We start from the raw sequence: 23,855 nt of genomic DNA, 5'->3' as shown, positions 1-23,855 counted from the left end.
CCCCCACAAACACTCCTATCCCCGGAGTCTCCCCGTTAAACATACCCCCACAGAAAAAATCCCTCCTCCAAAAGCAAATTCTGAATATTTCCCAATATCAGATACTATACGTGAAAAATGGGCACCTTGTGTAACTTACAACCCTTTCCCCAGGAGCTATGAGGTCATTTCATCCTCAAAAGGACATTTATTGGGCCTTTCAACTATGCCAAATCAAAACGGCTATCTGCATTTTGATCACATGTTTATGGAGAAAAAAGGGGGTGGTGGAGGGGGCTGGTTGCCATAAAATAACTTTGGTCACTTAAGGAGGCTGCTAGAACTTTTGGTTTCCGCTAAATTGAGCCTTCTCATTATTTTCTAGGGCCATTGGTTGAATGATATCTTCTCTTTGAAAAAAAAAATCATCCGTTATATTTATTCTGGGAAAAACACAGAATTCCACATTTTTGTTGATAAGAGCTTGAAAGCTCCAATGAAGGGTTTTCTAGTATGCTGAATCCCAAGTCGTGATTTTCATTAAAATATCTAGACTTTGTGTGAGTGTTTCCTCCTCTTCTTATGAAAATCAGGAAATGTTCTCAGGCTCGTAACTTCTATTGGGTAGCAATGACGTAATGAATTCGGTATATTCGGAATCAGCTTAAAAAGCTAGTTCTTTTGGTATATCTATTGCCATTAAATTGCGTTTCTTAGAGTTTCGGCTAATTTTGAGCCCAGTAGCTCTTTACTACTGTATAAATATAATTAGCAGTAAGTTCAACGCAGATGATTTCTGGCTCTTCATTCTCGGTGCGAACAAACAGCCCCTCCCACATACTCTTTCATTAGCACGTACAAACAGCTCCTCTCATTTGATCTGCCATCACCGGTCCAACTACCTTGGTACACGCACTTTGGCAGAAACTTTCTCAAAATGCCTTTGAAACCAATCCGAGACTTCGAAACCTACTTGTAATTCCTAAAAACATCTAATAATAACATTGTACTACTAATTACCGATTTTCACATATGTTTTGGAATCAATTAATTCAAAATTAGTTTTTTTAAAATTTAGTGTTCCAACGATGAAGCCAAGTTTCGCGTTCAAGAGAAATCTGACTTGTCTACCCGTGAAAAGATCTAACGTCGCTTATGTTTTTACGTTCTCCGGAGCACTCACACCTCGGTCCGGGTTTTTATGATGGGTAAGATAGGGGACGATCATACTGTCTAATATTTATATACTGTGCTCCATATTTACGGTTTGTTACCACGACCTGTTTGACAAAATGCGCGTTTTAGTGCTAAAAAGATCTTAGGTCCATACGAGGATGAACTGAAACCAAAGGGAGAGTTTTGTTTTTTTTTAGGGTAGAGGAAATTCGGAAAAGAAACACAAAAAACACCGTTTGTTAAATATTAAAAATATAACATAAATACTGAGTTTTGAGATCTTTTTGCAGAACTTCTTTATAATTGATTGGTCTACAAACTTGAAATTTTTAGTACCTGTAATTGATCTGTTAGTTTCCACTTAAAATCAGTAATCAAGTTGACCCTTGATGTTCTGAACCGAACATTTATACGCTTTTCCATTGAATTTCAGTGTTATTCTAGTAATTCTTAAAAAAAAAAAAAAAAATATCACTAGATTTTTTTCAAAAAATCACAAGTCCAGAGAAAAAGTCCCTAGAATTATTAACAAATTACCAGGGGTAGAAACACAGGACACTGCCTGGACCTTGACTGAAATTAGCAGTAGTAGTTGGGTCTTTACTTGGGTATACTACTCTCAGGGGACGACGAGGAGACTGTCAGTTCCACCCCTATGGTCAGGCGTGCATTTTTATGAAAGGAGTTCTTGCTGGATCTGTATATGAACGCCAAGTTATACTAGCTTTCGGTGAACTTCAGAGTCGTTCTTATTGTGGCAAATTAACTGAGAGCAAAGTATTACTCATTCCTTACCATACATAGCTCCGCAATTTATTCTTTGTCAACTAAGTCACGACTAATAATTCTAAGATGATCATTTCCTGTGATAACTTTAACTGGAAACCAGCTTTAAGCTAACTAATCCAAATAAGGTACTGTTAGCTTTGCCAAAACTTGGCTCACTTCATAGTTGTGCAAATTACAGGGGTTCTGCTTAATTGTCTTTCTTAGTGCTATTTGCTCTTATTTTTTATTATATGCAAATCTAAATAGTTTTCTTAGGAATTTTTTTTCGGGGCTTTTATTTTCTAATTAATAGCATATTTGCGTGGCACCACCAAAATTCAGATCAGTTTCCATTGTTGAAAATTAAAGGTGCTGTCCTTAAGTCTTTCTTACTGTTTTTTTCTTTTAGCCTACTATAAATCATAACAGTTTTATCTTAAGAGTTTTAGATATTCAAAATTGCGATTTTTTTTAAATATTTTATTTCTGTGGTCATTCATTTAACCACTTATATCAATAGCTTTACTTACAAAATGATTTCATGTTTTATTTTTATTCTTCCTCTTTTTCTATTTGACCATGCTCACCTCAAAAAGCTTTCCCTAGTACTTCACTAATTTGCAATATCATTAATTTAAATAGTTTATATCCTTCCTCTGCTTTCTTTTTAACTAAATACAATTCGAAGAGCTATTCAATATTTCATCGCTTGCAATAAATCGTGGATCAGAAATGTTTCCAACAACTGAATTTCAAACTACAGTCAAAAGCTACGGTTTAAAGATTTCAAGGTGTATTGTTTCATTGCAGAGGTCGAAATATTGTTTGTCATACACTACCTTAAGCAGTATTTACTTTGCTCTGAAACACTCTAAAATAAGTTATTGCTCAGTAGCTTGTTTCTCAACACTTAAGGCGACTACATACCTTAAAACCCTTTTGCAACCCCAGTAAAGGCTGACCATCTCAAGATGAGGTCCACTTGTGAATTCTCCTAGGGAACTAGCCCCTATACAGAGCTATTAAGAATCTGTGGTTTGACTATGCAATTTGATTTAACAGAAAATGAAATTTTACGTCCCCTCTGTTTTCAAAGCTTTCAATCAAAGCAGGTAGCCTCACAGGTAACTCCCAAAACTGCAAAATTATTCAAATCATATTTTATTTAAGCTTATTTTTACCGTTTTCATAGCAGGTATGCTAGAACATATTTTTAGGATTGCCCTTTCCAGAACTCTAAAAGAAAATTCTGTTTCGTTTAATCGAAAAAACAAAATCCACACTTTCTGATGAGGAAGTTTCAATAAAATTGAATATTTCTATCTCTGGTCTAAACGGGAGAATTTAACTGGTTTTCTAAGATTTTGGGGAAAATAGATTTCAGCTTTTAGTTTTCTGTTGTTTTTTGGATCTTTCATCCAGGCTCTACAAGCTGTGGCAAGACCACCCAATCAATTCTAAATACTTTGGCCACACAAACTGATAATTTTAAAATTAACAAGATTTAAGATATCGAATTCCCTTAAAAGCCATATAAAACCAATTCACGTTTAGCAAAATAAAGCTATAAGAATCCTGAAACGCCATATCCCGTTACCAGCTGATCTTCCAAATAAGTCTTCTAAACTATCGTTGTACACATAAATAGATATAATGGTAATAACAATAATGACTGCAACTTTCGCTTTTGCAACTTCGGCTGCAACTACCACTTGCGTCGGCTGTATTTACGACTGCAACAGCCACCACTTGTGATAGTGACTGCTAATGATTGACATAGTGACTGTGACTACTTGTTACTGCTATTGTGACTTTTTGGAACTGGGACTGCGGCTACATGTGACTATGACTAATTGCTACTACTGGGAGTTCGACTATTGTGACTACTGTATGCTACTGCTACCACAAATATTACTACTCCAACTAATACTACTGCTATTGCTACTCCTACTAATACTACTACTACTTCTGCTAGTACTAATACTACTACTACTGTTACTACTACTGCTACTACAACTACTACTACTACAACTACTGCTAATACTACTAGTACTACTACTACTACTATTACTACTACTATTACAACTACTAGTGAACTAAATCGAAACAGTTTAAGTGCATCCAAGTTATCAAAGTGGCACATGTATATAATATCAGGAATGGAATATGTTATTACGTTGAAACTTTCAGGGAAAGTCGAGAGGAAGGAAAAACTATCAAAATAAATCTTGTGTATCGGGATTGTCGTCAAAACTGTGTCTCTGCAATATTAAAAAAAAAACTCTGGTTGTTACGTTGGACCTTTAGTGTATGCTTTTGGGGAGCTTAAACTAAATCAAAAAACGTTATGTACATCCAAGTTTGTCCAAAGGAAATATCTGCGATATCCCTGGGATTGCTAAGGGTATTAAATTAAAACTGTCAGGGCAGCTTGAGTGGGAGACTAAACTCAGTCGAAACATACTATTTGTATTCAAGTTTGTCGAAAGGGTGTATTTGCAATATCGCAACAAAAGCCAATGGAATCAAGTTGAAACTTACAGGGTATGTGGAGGGGAATGGTTTATGAGTATTTGTCTATACTCAAGGCTGTAATATCATGGGGGTTACAATTCTCTCAGCCCTGTAAAACCCCAAAGATATGCATGTTTTCAACCCATACGGTGGATTTTTTCCGTATACACATCAAGCTAGGCATTATAACACAATTTTTTTTTAATTCTTGCCAAATTTTATCCAACGTCCAACATATATAATAATTTTGTCCAGCATATAAATAAACCAAAATTTAAATTCATATAGAGAAAAACCTGAAAAATTTAAAATAGTGTCTTCTTAACCAATCTAAAAGACAAAAATTAACTTTAAAAAATCTTTTTTATAAAAGAAGTTGTAAAAGAAAAGAGCTACATTCAAAGGTGAGAAGAAATAAAGTCCAATAATTTTTCAAGCATAAAACTCAAATAAATCACCGTCATTAAATAAATGAAAGGCAAAACAAACAGAAATTACAATAAATAACCACGTCAAACTCAAAATGAGCAGCAACTACTACAAAGAGGAGTAAGGCTAACGCCCCCCCCCCCCCATGCCCTCTAAAGACCAGAACATAGTTTACATTACCGAAAACAAAATAAATTTCAAATGTTTTCTTTTTTCCTCTTTAATAAATACAAAATTATTAAGACTTCCAGGAACGAATCGAAGTATGTATATTAAACTATTAATCCGCATTTTTTTTTTCAGTAATCTTGGTTATGATAGTGATTTTTTCTTCTTTTTCAAGTTATGAGAAATAAAAACACAGCTTGAAATCAAGATTGTTTTCCGTGAAGTGAAAAGACGCTCTTGTCTTTAGCACGTATCTACTCATCGTCCTACTCATCATTGTGTTTGTTTTAGCTCTTTTTGAGTTTGACTTAGTTATGTATTGTTAGTTTTATTGTAATTTAAATTGTAAAACAAGAACAGGCTGGGACTAGGAAGTACGAGTATTCGTTTTTATATTTTTGTTTATTGCAATTATTTTTCGTATTTTTGGGTTAAAAAGCAGGGTAAGATAAAGTTTGAATAAAATATTTTGAAAATTAGAGGTACCTATAGAAGAGTTGCCTTGTGGCTGAAGTGAACAGAGACAAAAGGCTGAGACCTAAGCCGCACCCAGGATTTGTTTTCGAGGGGGGGGGGTCACTCAAAGATTTTTTTTTCTGGGGGGGGGTTACACAAAAAAATAAAAAAACATATACACAATTTGTTTATATCCATTTTTGTCACGTTTTTACGTGTCAGACAAACATTTTGGAGGGGGTTCAAACTCTCCTAACCCAACCCCCCCCCCCTCCTTGGGTAAGGCCTTGGCTGAAACTAAGAAGCACGAGTAATTACTTCCCGTAGACTTTGTCTGGTACCAACCATTTGGCGTCAGTTGCCAAAATGTTTGGAGGGGGAATGGATTTTACCGACCGGATGGTCATTTTAACAGACTGATTTGGGTGATATTGATATTAAAATTACTTTATCAACTGAGACTGATCTTATTTAATTGATTTTTAGTCATATATTGCCATCAACCCATTTGCCTTCAAAAATTGAGCCAGTAAAAAAGTGGCCCTATCGACTCATATTTTTTATCCAGCCTGATGAAAACATTGACAGAAGAGTGTTCCACCCACATCTATACGTGACGCCTTTTCTGACATCTATAGTACGTAAAACTAGTTTTCCCCTTGCGATCGAAAACGCGTCCACTAGGCGTACATCAGAAGATTCCCCGTCGGAAGAACCTTTAAAGGGCTTTTTTTCTTATTTAATTTAAATAACAAGGAGTTAAACACTAAGTCAGAACCAAGAAAACTTAAAATTATTCCAAATAAGCAAGTTACCAAAGCAAGCTAGTACCCTTTATTTGCTATGAACCACATGACTTTTCAGGAACGAATGCGCAACCATGCGGTATTGCCTCCTCGGCAACTGAGAAGCTCACTAAATAGTTTTCCATGATAATTTTAATCGATTTGCTATCTTGGAATTTTTAATCGATATCAACTTGGTCCTCCATTGGTCAAAAACGCAGTTAGGTGCCACAAAACGGCAGTAAACGTCACTTTCTCGGGGCACAATCAAATTGGTTACTTTCAAAGGGGCTTAGAAATTTTAATTTGGTTCTAACAAGCCCTCGCATGGTCTTCCAGGACTATCGCTTCGATACGATCACCCCTGCATAATGTAAATAAATAAACAAACACGCATCCAAGAACTCCCTTCGGGGAAAAGATGTAAAATTCCACGTCGTGTAAAGAAGCTTGAAACCTCCACGTTAAGCTTCTTTAATATGCCGAATCTGATGGTGGGCTTTGTAATTAAGATCACTTGCCTTTTTTTGGATGTTTTCCCTATTTTTCAAAAATCTGGCAATTTTTCTCAGGCCCGTAGCCTTTGACATACGACATTAAATCTAATTAGCTTTATATATTTGGAATACGTATGTGTATGGAATCAGTACATAAAACCATTTTTTATGTATTTGATTACTATTGGCCCAAGTATTTCCTTACTTACAGTCCGTTATGACAAACTTTTTTATTTTACGCCATGTATTCTACATGTATTTTGGAATAGGTAGAATATTCCAGAATCCCTTATTTTATTTCATTGTTTTTAATTGTCTTAACTTCGCTTTGGCTGCTTAATTTTACCTGTGGGGAGAATTTTCTAGGGGGAAATTTTCTTGGTGGAATTCTACGTGGGGTCAATTTTCCGGGGTAATTTTACGTGGAGGAAGGGCAATCTTTTGATGGGGAAGATTTTCCGGGATGGGTGTATTTTCCACATGAAAAATTTCCCAATGGGGAATTTTTTGGGGGAGAATACGCCAAACCTTCCAAAATAGAATTTACTGAATTCAAGTTTTACTTTTAAACAAGAGCAGAAAACTAAAAAAAATGGGCTTACCTAAAGAAGAACGTAGTCACTAAGGATATATATGCGTTTCCAATACTGAAAAAAAAACATACATTAAAAAAAAAAAAAAAAAAAAAAAACGCAACCGTAAGGATGACAGAGATAAATAAAGATAAATGAATCAAGACTAAGCAGCAATGGAGACTAATGGGTACAAATGGGTTCTGGTGTACAAAAAGAAGGAGGGGAAAAATGCGTCGTTCACTTTAACGTAATAAACATCAAAACTAGATAAAAGTTGAATATAGTGTAAAACGAAAAAAATCTTAATAAAACGAAACATAGAAATGAAGTTAAATGGTGCCCACCTATTTCGTGGCCACGCAGTTAAAGAATAAAAAAGAAATCTAAAGAAATCTGGACCCACCTCCACGGAAAAATACTCTCCTCACGGATATATCCTCTGGGCAATTCAATACTGGTAAAAATTTACCCAGAATAATTATTCTTAACAACTCCACGCATAAAGTTGAGACGGAAAAGAGTAAGCAAGAAATATAAAAAGAATTGTGTATATAAAGTCTGGCAAATTCTCCCAGTACATAATTTCCTTTGCCAATTTTACCCCCTGGAAACTTTCCTCCCCATGGAAAATTCCCCCGTGAAAAAAAAAACAGCAAAGAATTCGTCTTCCTACCCTAAAATGTATACATGCTTCCCAATAACAAATACTACGTGCAAACAATGGGCAAATTTTATAATTTAAAGACCTTTCCCCTGGGGCTGTGGGGGTTCATGCTATATCCAAAGGTATAGTTATTGGACCTTCAACTATGATGAAAAAATGGCTATCTTAAAATTTCAATCGGACTCTTTTTGGCGGAAAAGGGGTGGGGGAGGGTGCCTAGTTGCCGTCTAATCATTTTGGTCACTCGAAAAAGGCACTAGAACTTTAATTCTCGTTCGAATGAGCCATTTCACTATATTCTAGGACCACTTGGTTGATACGATAATCCCTGAAAAAAAAACAACAACAAAAACAAATAAACACGATCTTTCTTCTGGCAAAAAATTCAAAATTCCACATTTTTGCAGATAGAAGCTTGAAACCTCTGCAACAGGGTTCTCTAATACGCTGAATCTGATTGTGTGATTTTTATTAAGTATTATCTGACTTATAAAGGATGTTTCTTCCTTTTTTCCAAAATAAGGCACATTTTCTCAGGCTCACAACCTTTGATGGGTCAGACTAAACTTATTGAAACTTATATATTTGAAATCAGCATAAAAATATTATTCTTTTGATATATCCTACCTATTGGTATCAAAATTTAAATTTTTAGAATTTCGGTTACTATTGAGCCGGGTCGCTCCTTACTTACAGTTCGTTACCACGAACTGTTTGACAAGGGAAAATATCTAGCGATTTAAAGAACATTTCAACTAAGCATTTTGTGAGAAGGGTAATAAGAGTTAGTGTGGTAATTATAGAAGCATTAGTGTGATTTCTTTATGAAGTAAATAATTGAGCATGACAACACTTATTCTTCGAGCACTAAGTAGAGTTTTGTGACAAGAAAAGTGAGAGTGTAGGAAATGGAGAGTAGCCGACGCGTCGACCAATTGTTCACTCATAGATTGATAATAATTGATTACTTTAGTCCTCAGTTTTATACAGTTGGAAGAAGCATTTGATTCAGTCGGTAGAAAAGCTTTAGTGAAGGTCGTATCCTTGTATGGAATACCAAATAAGTAGGCTATATTTAAGTAATTAGTGATATGTACGATACAAGTCTTGGTACTGTTAAGGTAAAAAGTGGGGTTAGTAGATGGTTGGATATAGAACCAGAAGCTTAGCAGTTCTGGATCTTTTTTGTATGGATTATTTGGATGGACTTATCTTAAGGAACTCGACAAATACTATGGGAGTGCGTGGGATCAAATAGGAAAGTAACATTTTTCTAGGTTTAGATTATGCAGATTATATGATTGTCCTAAATAAAAATCATTAGCCAAGTAAATTAATTGTTGAAGGACTTGAGAGTTCATGGTGTAAGAACAGGTTCGAACATGAATTTTAGGAAGAATAAGTCTCTCAGAATTGGAGTAAATGATGCGGAAGAGGCAGGATTGGATTTAAATCTTTGGCACCCCTAGGCACAAGCGTTTTGGTGCCCTTGGGCACAAGAAATTTTTTATCGGGGATACATAAAGATTTACAGGGAATTCCCCGTAATTTGGGGATAGTGGAAGCCCTGAACAGAAGGCAAATCATGAGTGATGAACCAAAAGTAATGTAAGAGAGAGGTAATACCGAGCTCTCAGCTGCCATTATTGGGAGACATCGGACAGTTTATAAGCGGCTACAGAATTCCTGTGTTATTTTAAAATAACTTTTCTGTGAATAGGCAAAACAGCAGCAAAGTGTACCTGGCGCTTTGACGATAAATCAAATTAGCAAGTTTTGCTAAGAAAAAAAAAATGCTCAGGGTTTTTTTGTGGCCCTTGGTATTGGGCGCCCCTAGGCCCAGGGTTATTGGGCTTATGCGTAAATCCTGGCCCGGAAAAAGGGAATGTAGAGTAACGAGCAGATTGATTAAGTGGATAGGGTCAATTACCTAGGTAGTACTATTAGTGAAGAGGGTGGATTCAGTGAAGATGTAAAAAGTAGAATAGTCAAGGCCAAGCTACTGTTTTTTACTGTTGAAAAAAGTTAGAAAGATCATTTTTCCATCCAAGATGGTTGGAAAAACCAAGATGGTTGGTAGAATATTGGAAGCTGATGTAATAAAACTGGTTAAGCATGGTTCTGAAACGTGGTTGCTTCAAAAAGCAGAGGACGATCTGATAAAAGTTTTCCGGGGGAAGGGCCAATGGATTGTTTTAGCACTTTGCTGACTGGCTGTATTTCAAACAACAATACATACGAAGAATAAGGTTTGATCCCACCTTTTAGAAAGGTTGAGATGATGAGGACACGCTATGCGGCTGAAGGATGTCAGATTGCCAAAGATTGTACTTTCTGACCATCATGACTGGGATCAAATGAAAAGTATGTCGTTTCCGGAAGAGCTGATGTCATAAGGAAGGACTTAGAGAAAGTAGGTACTTCTTGTGAGGGGGTAAAGAGTGAAGTTCTGAACAGATTGGGGTGGAAGAAGAGCGTGTTTATCTTTGTGGTTTCTGGAGGAAGCCACTCGAGGAAGTCTGAGTTTAATTGAAATTTTGGAATTTGCGGAAAATGTCTTGTATTTGGCAATTTACTTAAGCTAATTTTACTAAATCTCCATAAATATTATCATACCTTATTCAAAATGATTGAGTGAGCCTCTTTTTGGCAGGTTAGAGCTTCTTTTATTAAAAAATTTTAGATTATGCTCTTTAATTGATTTAATTTGATCAGGAATTTAGTAAGAGAGAACAGAGACACCACACAGAGTGGGCATGTCGCAACAGTAGTCTAATTACAGCAGTTTTGATCGGACTCTACTTCAATTTGTTTATTGTTAGAAATTCCAATTTTGACTTAATTTTGCCTTACTCTTATTCGTTTAATTTTGAAAATCTAAGTTTTAAGCTTGACAGATCGAAAAGAGACTTAAAAAACCCATCATGGGGAATAGAGAACATTAAAGTTTAACGTTAATTAACTCTAAAACTTTTCAAGGACAAAGTGAAATAAAACGAGACCTTTTTGGGCAAAATACTAGCCCCGTAAGTTTTTAACATAGATGCTATAAATGACATTCATTGATTTAATCCTTCTTTTCTTAGAATAACTTAGAGTATTTCTTGAACAACTACATGAGTAACAATTTGATGGTGCTAGCCACACACAATAGGACGGGGAACCAGAAAAAAATACGATTATTTATGTATTCATCTCAACTACTCAACTAATTGCCACAGGTCTTTCTTAGAAGCCTGATGGTTGTATACTTGCTGGCGTATCCAATACCATTTTCTTTATTATCCGGTATCTATTCAGGTAGTAGATCTATGGTGCTAGGACATTCAATGCAATCTGTTTTTGTTATAGTAATCCCCATTTGATTTGACAGTTTAATAGGAATAAAAAAAAACAAGTGGGTTTTATTTGTTTTAATTTCAGCTCTTAAAGATGGGAACAACTTTATTCTTAATGGCAACTTCATTGTCAGTATGTTTCAAAAGACTGTTCATCATGGGGGAACCACATTGGAGTACAGTGGGTCTGATGCTGTGATAGAGCGGCTCAATTCGACTAAACCAATTAGAGCACCTCTTGTAGTTATGGTAAATTTCTGTATTATGCTATCTATGTTTTATGTTAAAATTTAATGAACGATTTTAGTTTATTAATGAGTGATCTCTTAGATTTGACAAAAAAAAAGATCAGTAGGGAAAACATCAAGAAGATAATTTAATAGTAAAATGGAAAAAAGAAATGGATTAGTTAAAAGCAAAATTGACAAAGGAATGGAAATTGTTCTTTTATTGATGCCAGCGCAAATATGTATTTTATCGAGGGTCAGTCAAAGTATGAACTTATTGAGCTTAATTTGAAATCGTATTTCTTTCGACCGATTTTCCAGTAAAATATAAGAAAAAGAATCAAATTTAGGTGTCATCAATCAAATTATTTCAAATTAATTGTAAGCCGTCCATTAAAACGACAGACTCTATTAGCCATAAGTAAGATTCCTGATTCCTCAGGACTTCTAGGGACAGCAAGAAGCATCACCAAAAGTCTAGTGCAATCATTTCAGCTCATTGTCTTCAGCTGTAATTTGTAAAGGAAAACAAAAATAGAAATAGAAACTAAAACTAATAAGCATATATATGAAATAATGCAAATAATTATAAAAAATATTTTATGGGGGACAATAATAATAAGAAAATATTGATTTTATAGTTTGAATTAGAAATACCCAAAAATTACTTAGATATTTTTTTTTGGGGGGGGTCGGGTTTTGGGGCTTCCCCTGTGTACCTCCTTGTTCTAGAGTATATTTATTTGGTATATTAATAGATTTTAGTTTTCCCTTTTTTTACTTTAGAAAAAAAAATGACCTCAATCCTTTCGCTTCATAACATGTTCTGTGAATTCATTTTTGGTTTTATTTTGAGCTAAATGACTTAAGACCAAGATACCCTATCAATACTAAGCTACTAAATATCCCACCCAAACCTAATAAGTTGTCATTATAATGTACTTGAGTGCTATCCAAACCTGCCTCTTTCTCAAAGCCCCCAAAGTTTCGAAAGAGAGTATTGCCAAAACCAACTTATTCTCAATATACCCGAACACTCTCATATATGTTAAACCTTGGGTATATCATACTGCTCTTTAGAAGAATTCTCATCCACCTTTTCCTCTTATTATCATCTTAACAAGAGAGACCATAAACATATCCGTAAATAAGACCGTAAATATCTAGTATTCTTTTTGGAAATTTTTAATGCAAATAAGCAAAATGTACTTTTTTACTTTTTGGTGGATGAGGCATTCTCATCCACCTTTTCCTCTTATTATCATATCATTTACCTGTTCCCTCCATTTACGACTCAAAGTTGATATACAGTCTTGGTAATTAAAACAATCTACAACTTTGACAAAAAGTTGGAAATATTGATCACTCCTCCCCGTATTATTGATATATATCTTCCCTATAATCATATTTATCGTATAATTATCTTATATGTTAAGACATATCTTATACCTTATTATTGTATGTTAAGACCGTAAATAACAATCCCATAGCCTTAGTGTTAAATATCAAGTATTCTTTTTATAAATTTTTAATTCAAATAAGCAAAATGTACTTTTTGTTAAATTTTTAAATGAATCTTACGTTGATCATTTACTTGTAATAATTATTGCCTTCTTTTTTTTTAAATCATTGCAAATGCTTCAAATGCCAAGATAGTTGTACTAAGAAACAACTAGTTTTTGTGGCTTGCCATCGCTCTTACTGCTTCTTGTAATTTTTAGCCTTTGTCAAGGTCACCCTATAAACGGATTAAAGCTCATCTAAAATATGAAAATCTGCGCAATGAAGGGTCTAAGAAGTGCCTTCTATCAACGTGAAGGCCAAATTAAAATGAATCTTTAACGTTCATAGTTATTTTCTTAAATTGTATTCAATTTTTCCTACCCCTATAGCCCCCTCCCCCCTGCTTTGACTACCTCTTACTCAAAACTTTTTATATTGCTTTATTTTAAAGGTTAAGCTGCATTCGTAACAGTACAAAATAATTTAATGTATCCCTAATTCTAGTTAACTTTCTTTTAAAAACTGTATGCTAAGTAAATCATATTCCCAAGATTTACATTTTTCTGTAGCCCCTATGGGACTAGACCTGTCCCGATTAGCATTAGGAAAGGCAGATTTGATCACACTGCACAGAAGCCGTGTGGTCCTTTGCATCCGCTTTGAAGGCTAGAAGGTTTTAATGGGTCCCCATGCCCAAAAAACTAATCATTCTACCCCACACCTTAATAAAGAGTCGCCTTTCAAGGTATATAAGCACCCCATTTTTAATGCAGTTCATTGTGAAATGGACACGAGCAGGTGGAATTTTATACCGTCTTTTATTCCTGATGTAAATATTTAACTCCACTAATTTTTTTTTCAATTTTATTCCATTTCACTTTCTTTACCCAATTTAAGTATGTTTTTCCATCCATTTTTCTATAGTATATCCCATGTTTAATTACGCTTTTTTAATGTTTTTTCTTTAACATTTTTTTGACAATTTTGTATATTTTGGTGTTGACACACTATGGTGCTAATTTATGACAGTGTTGAATTATTTAGTGATTTATAGTTTGACGAGAGACAAAAATTTGGCATTTTTGCTTGTGGCAATTGATTTTACGTAAACATTTATCTGATCATATGTCATCAACATTCTCAAACTTTATAGCACAATAACACTTGCCACACACTTCCAAATTCCTGCTACAAGGTTCGTCCATAGGATATTGGCTAGTTATCATGACCAGTTTTGGTATTTTTTTCATCCATTGAAGTTTTTTTTTTGTTGTTGTGATTTCTAATAATTATGTAGAAGTTTTGCTAACTTTAATATCTAAAGCCCCTTTCTTACACAAATCAGGAGTGACGTTCAGGAGTGACGTTCGGTAACCCCACTTCAGGAAAATGATTTTTTCAAGTATTCCCTTATTTTTCAATAAATTTAAACGTTCAAACTATCCTTCTCCCTTCTTCCATGCCCAGCACATTCCACAGTTACATAGGACCTTTGCTGATTAATTTCACCACGATTTTCTTCTGTTTTTAACAAGCTTCCCCTGAAAATAAACATGCATCGATCTATCATTGGCATGTTTATCAACCCACTCCCCTCCTTCCCATTTCTGTCTAACCTTTTGCCCAAATGTAATTAATTTAATTACTAGTTCAGGTGATTGCCCTAAAATACGCGTTTATTCCCTCAGTTCGTTGCCAAAATCCAACCACACTCACTAATCTCTTGTTTCGTAAGGAATTTAGACCCAAACATTCTGTTAATACTAGGTTGTTAAACGTCCTGTCTACTCCTAATAAAATGGTATTCCAATATACTTGAAGGGTATCCAAAATTACCCCTTTCTGTAAGTCCCCAGCATTTTAGAACCAGAAATTGCAGAAACCAACTTGCTCTCAATGTGCCCTAACTCTTCTATGCGTTCTAACATATGTTAAACCTATATCTCTTATGTCACTGTTAGAAACATTCTCATCAATTCTTTAGCTTTGTTTGTCGTATCATTTACCTATGTCTTTCATCTGCCATTCAAAGTTGGTGTCAAACCTAATTAATTAAAACGAAATTTAGGTGTGATAAGCAGTTCGAGAATATTGAACCCTCCTCCTCCTGTTACTGCTTAGTAAGTCTTCTTGATGTCATTTATAACAATTTCAAGGTGCCAAATATCTAACCTTATCTTAGTTGCCTTCAAGAAGCCTTTTAATCTAACTGAGTGTAGTGTAGTTATTGATGATATTTTAAATGAAATTCACGTTGGTCACTTTCTTGTAAGAATTATTACCTCGTTTCTGTCAAACCGTTGCCAATGTACCAAATATCGAAATTATTGTACTAAGATTAGGTTTTTTGGTTGTCAAAAAGAACCCCTTACTATTCTTAGTGGTTTGCAGCCTTTATGAAAGTGAGGGTCTAGTGCTTTTCTCCCCGGAAATATTTATATAGTCCTGTAGTGTGGAGGCAGCAAAATTCGATGCTGCAGGTTCAAGATATTTTCTGGCAAGGGGTAGTGCAAAACGAAATAGCCTAGCAAACCAGCTACCAAGACCATAACCATACATTGTAGTACGCCCCTTGTAGTAGTCCAATCCATTGCCTATTTGACGTGGACTCAGAGCACCAACATAGCAATCTATATCGGGACACACAAATGGAATTCTCCTATTGTTCATTTTAGGTGATTGTGCTATCGCCAACGATGGGTCGAAAAGGACATGTAATCACTGCTAAGCCTTTTGTTATTGCTAGAGGATCACCCAATTCACTTCTTAGTGTTAACTGACAGAGTTCCAAATACGAAGTGTTTACAGGAACATACTGAAGATTCTTTATATTATAGTGATGAACAAGTTCATGAGATGTTTTTCGTTCAAGAACACGTAGGGGAGGTACATTTGAATTGACAACTCTTATCATTTTCCCATGGAAAGCATTTGGGTAGAGGCAAGAAATCAAATCGAAAATGAGTGAGCGGTAGGCAAAAATAACTTAATCTGAATCGTACCTGGCGTAGGCATGTCCCCCCTGGGTCATGTATTGTCTATAGCCAAGAACATCTCTCAGATTATTATTGAGAATAATTATTTCAGTGTCAAAAGGTGAGGTAATGTAAATCCTATCATGTTCCAATGAATAATTAAAATGGAATTTACCATTCCTACGATATGAGATTTTTCTATTGATTGTACGACACAAATCTGTCATATTATCGTATTCAATATATTTCAATTTGGCATGTGGATATTCGCTAGATTTAAATGCTTCAACCCATTCATAGTCGACAAAGAGAGTCCAGTCGAATGGTATAACTTTTATATCATACACGCGATCCTTTCTCAGGATGACATAGGTATTTTTGAGAATACAGTCGACAAGAGCCACTTCATACACACCGTCAAATTTTATGGCGGGGGAAATTTTCGTCCAAAAATCACTTGTGGTATTGAAGTCATTGTAGAGATGATCGGAAACGTTTGATATAGATATTGCACAGAAATCACTGGGCATTGTCAGTATATTCAACACCGATCCAAGAATCAAAATCGGAGTTGTATCCTAGCCACCGAAAAGGTAACTGTTTCTTATCCCTGCGAGTACGAGTCTTTAATATCTTTTCAATTTGATAGATTTCACTATTATTTTTAACCTTCTTCAGCTTAAAGGTATACGAGTTACCAAGAACCTTCATAAGCTGTTCAATACGATCGATTCTCTACATGCACTGTTTCCAAGATTTTCGCCACATTAGAAAATGTGAGTGACCTCTTTTAATCCCCCCGGTTAAAATCATAACTTGACCTATTAATTCGAACAATATCACCAACATTGAATTTATTTTTCATCTTGATAATCGTTTCTTTGGAATGCTGTTTAAAAAAGGTGTCAATTGTATCATGATCAGAATGATGAACTTCCGTTGGCGTAGAGTTGGAAAATTATCGATGAGGTCGCTGATTATAAATGAACATGATTTTATCTAAATCATGAATAAAAGCCGGTGTATTTTTCAATGTACAATATCTTGAAATTAAAAGTCGAATAGTTCTTGTCAATTGTGCGGCCAATCCAGCCTTTATAGGACTATAACTATGATAGAACAATGTACTATATTTCCCTAGTACTTTTGCGATACAAAGGTTAAAAAATTTAACACGGCGATCTGTTGGAATTTTTTTAGATGAATCCTATTATAGACGATCTTTGATGGTCTCAGCAACTTAAATACCTCTATTTGATTGCAATGAACTTGCATATGCAAAGTAACTACAAACACTGATTGGAAAAAGAATGTACTTGTACGGTGTATTGTGACGTCGCTTGCATTATATGCAGTGGTAAAAAGTCTTTAGTTTTTGGATATTGATTAGCATGAAGTCTATGATTTATATTCAGAGTGTAATGTGATTCGTTTTGTAAATGGTCTTGTAAGATTTTAGTGTGAACACCATTGATCGAGGAAAGAGAGGTGGGTGAACTTAAACTCCTCACCTCACCGATATTTTCATAAACACCTTACAGAACTTCAACCATTTTGAACGTAAACACGTTGTGTAACGTCCACTACCCTTTTTATACTAGTGGTTGGTGGTGGTGGTGGTGGTGACGTTGAGTTGATAAGTCTTCACTTTTGTCTATCTATCAGTGGTGTGCTTGTATTTTCCAAAATTGATTTAAAATCTTCTTCTTCTTCATGTTCATATTTTAATGGTGTTGACAATGGTGCATTTTCATTTAATTTTTTTTAGAATTTGTCTATTGCTAATAAGACTTTTCAGAATGTCTTATGCATTTATTATACGGTGTAGTGAATTGCCAAGTGCTGAAAGTCCATCACAAGGGATAACCGTGTCATTCAAGTAGTCGATTGGAATATAGCTATTGTCCTGACAAACAAGCTCTTCCCCAGCAATCTCAGTAATGACAAGTCCATAATCACTTTACATGAGATAGATCAGGAGTCGTTTTATTTTTTCACGATATGAGTGGGGCATTAGATTTCCAATTTTCAATACAATTGAATCCAATTCTTCCTTCTTTAATTTTGTTCCAGCAGCAGACTCTTGAGGAGATGATTATTTTTTGCGATCAGCAGCAGCAGCAGTGGCCCTCGAATGAAAGGGCTTGTGATTGTTAACTTAGTAAAATAAATGTTGATGTAAAAGCAGTTTTTTATCCTCTTTAATATGTTGGTTGTTAATAACTTGACTCATATTGCTCTCAGTACTTTCCAATGTTAAGAGGATAAGATCTCTTGGAGTCCCTTTATTATGTTTCGACATACCCTATACAAAAATGTTTACAAGTCCTGCAATTATCGGCAGTAAAAGTATGAAAAAGCTACCGCCCGCCTGAAGAAGTCGTTTCTTTTTAAAATTCTTTCCTTTCCTTTTAGAGGCCAATGTACGTACAATGGAACGATGTTGCTTTGCCCGCTGCTTAACTACTTCTGGCAGTTGAACATTACCCTCGGTCAAATTTAAACAAAGTTCAGATGTTATATTAATGAAATCATTGTCAATACCATGTTTGAGTATGGCTTTCCTAAGCGAGGGTTTTGAAGTGCTTAGAACTGAAAACAGATGTCTATTTTCATGTAGTTTCTTCAGTGTCATGATACCGACTAATAGGTCTTTTTAGTGTTCACGGGGAGATATGCTGTAATTTCATTGTCGAAAATATCTCTCGCAACACACAGATCCTCGAGTTTATTTTTATTAAGATCCAATATGATTTAGCCATATGATTTATTAGTTGCTTGATTGTATGCTGAGAGCAGAAATTTAGGAGCGCCTGGATAGATTTGTGTATTGAGATTTTTTAGTGAGCTAGAACCACGACAAATTCTGTAGATGGTATAGGAGATACAGTTCAATGCAAGTGTTCTCAAGAATTTACTCTGATGAAAGATATTGTTTAGAATTAGAGTGACGGAAATCTGTTCATGATGAGAGCGAACAGTGAACAGTCGTAGCATTTCCTGGGACCATTGTTCAATAGATTCAGCCAGATCGTCAATAATCAGCCAAGAGTTTGGTTCAATAATGCTGAAAACATCAAGTCCCTGTATGAACTCTATCTGCACCAATCCCGTGGTGGCAGAAATTGTTTTTATTTTACGATAGGACTCCTGCCAAATACTATAGCAATAGTAGATTTTTTTCGGCTTTTTCACAAACATTTTATTCGCAATTTTTAATTATTTTAGTTAAGAGTATTGTTTTGCTCGACATTCACGGCCCGCACAGAAAGGATCTGAATGGTGTTTTAAATTTATACATGTTCCATTCAATAGTTCACCTGGAGATCTAACTGTAGACCATAGTTGTCTAATGACTAAATAATTTCCCTACTACTACTACTACTACTCCGTTCAAGAATAATAAGAAGAAGAAGAAGACTAATAAAGAATAATATTTTATGTTATTATATGCACAAAAACTTAACAATACTTAAAAAAAATACTAAATTGAAAAAAAAGCACATTAAACTTGAAAAAAAATAAAAAGTTTAAATAGGCACAGAGAGAGAAAAAAACACTTAAATAAATACACTTTTTTTTGTTTATTTATTTATAGAAAAAAATACAACATTTATTAGAATAAAGCACTTAAAATAATATCACTTTTTTTAATGGAACATGTACAAAAGCACAAAAAAAATCTGCTCTAAGTCCAAAAAAAAAGAAAGATAACTTTGGAAGTGGCTGGCGGTGTGCCCCCCAGCTGGCGGCCGCCCCCCCCCCCGGGCCGTGAGCCCCCCCCCCCCCCCAAAGGCCGCGAGGCCCCCCCCCCCCCCCGAAAGGTTTTAGGAAAAAAAATTACTGGACTTTATTCAAACCGAGAATTTCCCTATGGATAACACATTCGGCTCGGTCGGAAGTTAAATAGTGCCCAAGGGGGAGGGTAGTCACACCGTCTTGACAAACATAGACCTTGTCGGAGATGGTACTCATGGCAATTTTCTTTACATTTACAGTAAAGTTCCTGTAGTTGAGAGAACGAATTGCCAGCAATTTGGCTCGTGGAATTGTATTTTCAACAATACAATTCTTATAGATGTCCATATCGAAATTCTTGTCCACACAATGTGTGGGCACTCTTTTGCAACGCCTTTTTAATTCCTCGTCGTTTGTATGTATATAGTACACCTTCAGACTTACAAACACACCACTGGAAATCATGTCGCTTCCCGTTTGCCAAATCATCCCGTTTGTCGCTCGCCAAATCATCAATTAGATTTGGGGTTTTTACTTTTAACAGTAGATAATCCGTGTCCCCGTAACAGACCTCTACTTGCCCCTTTTCCGGCCACTGTACCCAAGCCACACTATAGTAGAATTCCAACATAAGCTTTTTAGAGATTTCCAAGATAGCACTGCCTGCAGCAATATTTTTATTTAATACAATGCGTCTTTTTTCCTATTCAATAGTACCATTTCCGGGCCAATGATTGTGAAGGAAGTGTAATTTGGATCGGCAATAATTCGAGCACATTGTTTGGGATCGGTCACGACGTCACAACGATTCCTATTGCGAACACTCTCACACAATTTACCAAAAGCTGAATTCCAAATTAGCGGATAAATTCCTTTTTCGGCAATCGTCTGCGTTGAAGAATATTTCTTGACCCAGGGGTCAACAAATGTTTTTAGATATGGTTTATGACTAAACTGGAGTACACTGTAAACCTTTGTGACGTTCAGACCGTTGTTGCGTATCCATCTTAAAGCCACGTGATGTACAACAATATTTTTTTCGGCAGAAGTTCAGCAATAAGTTTTTGTTTTGAAGGTGACCAATGCAATCCGTCCACCTCGACTAAACGCCTATTGCGAGGGCTCAAAGAGTCCCTAGTCACAGGTCTATTGATGCATGGGAACACAAAATCCTTTACTGAATCGTGAAGCTCAACTGGTATTTCCCCATCAATTTCAAAAAACCATCCAACCGGTCCATTCTCCTCAACACTGTCGTTGGCAATGTTGGGGAAATGGGGAGCTTGAGGATCATTGAGCCATTTATAGTCACCGCAAGGTAGCGTATAATGGGACATGGCCGAGGGTAGAGAGAATTCATATCAAGGAAAACTGCATCCGACTTTGTCCCCGTTTTCTCTCCAGTTCGATTGGTTTTGATTATACGGCCCTAGTGAAAAACGAAACCACCCATCATTTAAATTTTGATGAACAAACACTGATCTATATCTGTTATTAGACCGATTTTTTCCCAGCTCGCACTTTGGATGATACTCGTTACTAAATGAGATGAAAAATAATAGCCCAAATCAAGATTAAATTCCCATAGATTTTGTCCGTATTTTTACACATAATGTCTAACAAAGTTAACACATCACTCGACAAATACAGCTTGCAGTAGTCAAACCCATTTTTACACCCTCACTCTGTCCAAACTTTTTTAGCAAAACTGTATTCATCGGGGGTGCACCTACGGTCATGTAGACTGTCGTAAAACGATTCAATCGAAGGAATAGTTTCCTCGACGATACTCGACATGGAACAATAATAATCATAAGGATAGATGCCTTTGACCGTCAACAAATCATAAAAATCATCTGGAAATTGTTGCTTGAGAAGGGGGAAAGCGTTGCAGCCGTCATCGTTTTCTGCACTTGAATTAATTCGCTTAATGATTTGGGGAAAAAACTGTAGGAATCTAAAAAGCGAATTTTAGTCGTGTAATCAACGTCGGCTTCAACAAATTTCCACATAAATTCCAAAACAAGCAACTTTTCCGATGATTTAGGAATGATTTTGTAGGAAAAGCTGTCTATCACCCATGCATCATCCACTGTTCCATTTCTGTGAAGATGTGCCATTGCTGGTAGTACATACTTCAGATCGTAGTTAGAATTATGTATAAAAACCGGAAGAAAGATTTGCTTTTTAATTTTTGAATTACATGAATTGTGAGCCTACCCCTGAAAGTTACTTTTTCCCGTTGAATTGGAGTTAATAAGGTGATTGTGATCCTGAACAGCGTCTTTTGGGGCAAGAACACCCCTACAAACCCAACAAATTCTCCCCTTTTCTAGTGCCAGTTGCTCCTTATCTGATAATGACATTGGGTAGTTGGTGTGACGCAGTCGTGAAATTGCACCGTTTGCTGTTTTTATTAAAGATATCAATAACTTTTCCATACTACCCTCCTCATCCATAGCCAAAAAAACTCTTCCAACTGCATTTAATTGTTGGAATCGTAACGGGCGTGCACGTAGGAACAAGCAACTAATTTGTGGTCCTTGACTATATTTGGCCTTGATGGGTCTGATACCTCAACCAGTCTTGATTCACAATTCAAAGACACTTTATCAACTTGTAGCAGGGAATCTATGGAAGTATCTAAAAAGTATCTTTGCCTTCTGCCGGCATTTCTATTCGTTGATTGCCATGAATTTTGCAATGCCCCATATGATCCGAGAATGTTCGCTCAGATCTAAATGAGGAAAGGCACATGGGACAATAGAGACATTCTCCTTTCTTCGTGCCTTGGGATAGGAGTCGACTTATTGCTGTAACGGGGAAAAAATGACTATATGAATTTACATCTTTGGAGGGCTCATAAATAACCCAGACTCAATTTTTAACATTATCCACCATCGGTGTCCTAACTGAATACAAAACCCCTTTTTTATTTGGTTTCTTTCCCCTATCTACAAATTCCGTGTCATACTGGAGAACAACCACCCCCAACCCAAGATTTTCATTTGCTTTTTCAAATATGATTATTTCTTTTAAAGACACTAAATACTTCCCCTCTAAACAGTCAAAATGTACTGTAGGGAAATTCTTTCCTCCGTTAAGAGCCAGGCCTTTGAGATTTTTTATTGTTGACTCATTGTTTAATGTCTTATGGGCTGCTGCTAAAAATGCATATTTAAAGCATTGCAGCCCCGTGTCAAAATTGAAACCTTGAACCCCTCCTGTAGCCGACAAATCTGGGTGGCATTTTATTCGTCGACTACTACCCGCCCCTCTTAAAATAATTTTTTTTTAATCTACTGAGATTCAGATCCACCTGTACAATGTAAAAAATTGTGGACCCGCTTCCCCTCTCATTGAATATCCAAAGTCGAAATTAGTTTATTTACCCAGTTAAAAAAGTTGTCCTCGAATTCGTTTAGACCAGGGTAAAAAGTCTGGTTGCCTGTTGAAAAATTAAAATGAAAAAATTCCCCAGAAGTCCCCTTTTGTAAATAAACTTTTTGATTAACTGATGCTTTAATCCCCCCTTGACCATCCTGTTTCTGAATCTGAATCTCTATAAGGACTCGAATTCGGTCGATGTACCTATGGAGAACATTCATTGGGTCTGTTAAAATAATGCTCCCGTCAATCACGTTTTCCTCGGGGGGGTTAAAATGTACCCTGTATGTTTGTAAGTGACCTAGAGCAGATTCTAACAAATAAAATTCACATAATTCCGGAGATGTGACAATACTAGTACTAGCTATATCATTAAGTGGAATGGTGGGGGGTGACACAGAATTGTCAATAACATCACCCCCAGTCTGTTCAATGACATTGGTTGGAGATGACATGAGGTCCCCTAGCACATATTCCTAGGTGCTTGGAGACAATTGATCGATCCAGGCTGTATTGTCCTGTGTTGGAATTTCGTTATGAGGACCCGGTTCAGTTGCACTAGTAACACCGCCTAAATGCTCACGCATAAAACTATCTGCCCACTCCGGATCCTCAATCATGTCAATATCACAATTTAAGTCGTCTAGGCTAGCCATTTCCCCAAAAACATCATTAA

The 23,855-nt window shown here is 35.9% G+C and overlaps 1 protein-coding gene across 1 annotated transcript in view; it reads left to right on the top strand.

Annotated features, from left to right (window-relative positions):
- Positions 1-23,855, top strand: part of AdamTS-A (ADAM metallopeptidase with thrombospondin type 1 motif A) — a 646,314-nt gene that overhangs the window by 343,065 nt on the left and 279,394 nt on the right. The window contains exon 14 of the mRNA XM_089091831.1: positions 11,435-11,598. Within this exon, the coding sequence (XP_088947957.1) occupies positions 11,435-11,598 (164 nt within the window). The remainder of the gene's footprint in view (positions 1-11,434; positions 11,599-23,855) is intronic.

The sequence above is a fragment of the Artemia sp. Qi Xiang Cuo genome, chromosome 1 (genome assembly GCF_049724085.1).
Source record: "Artemia sp. Qi Xiang Cuo chromosome 1, ASM4972408v1, whole genome shotgun sequence".
NCBI classification, from domain to species: domain Eukaryota; kingdom Metazoa; phylum Arthropoda; class Branchiopoda; order Anostraca; family Artemiidae; genus Artemia; species Artemia sp. Qi Xiang Cuo.
The sequence above is the reverse complement of the archived record's forward strand: the minus strand, read 5'-3'. Positions and strand labels throughout refer to the sequence as shown.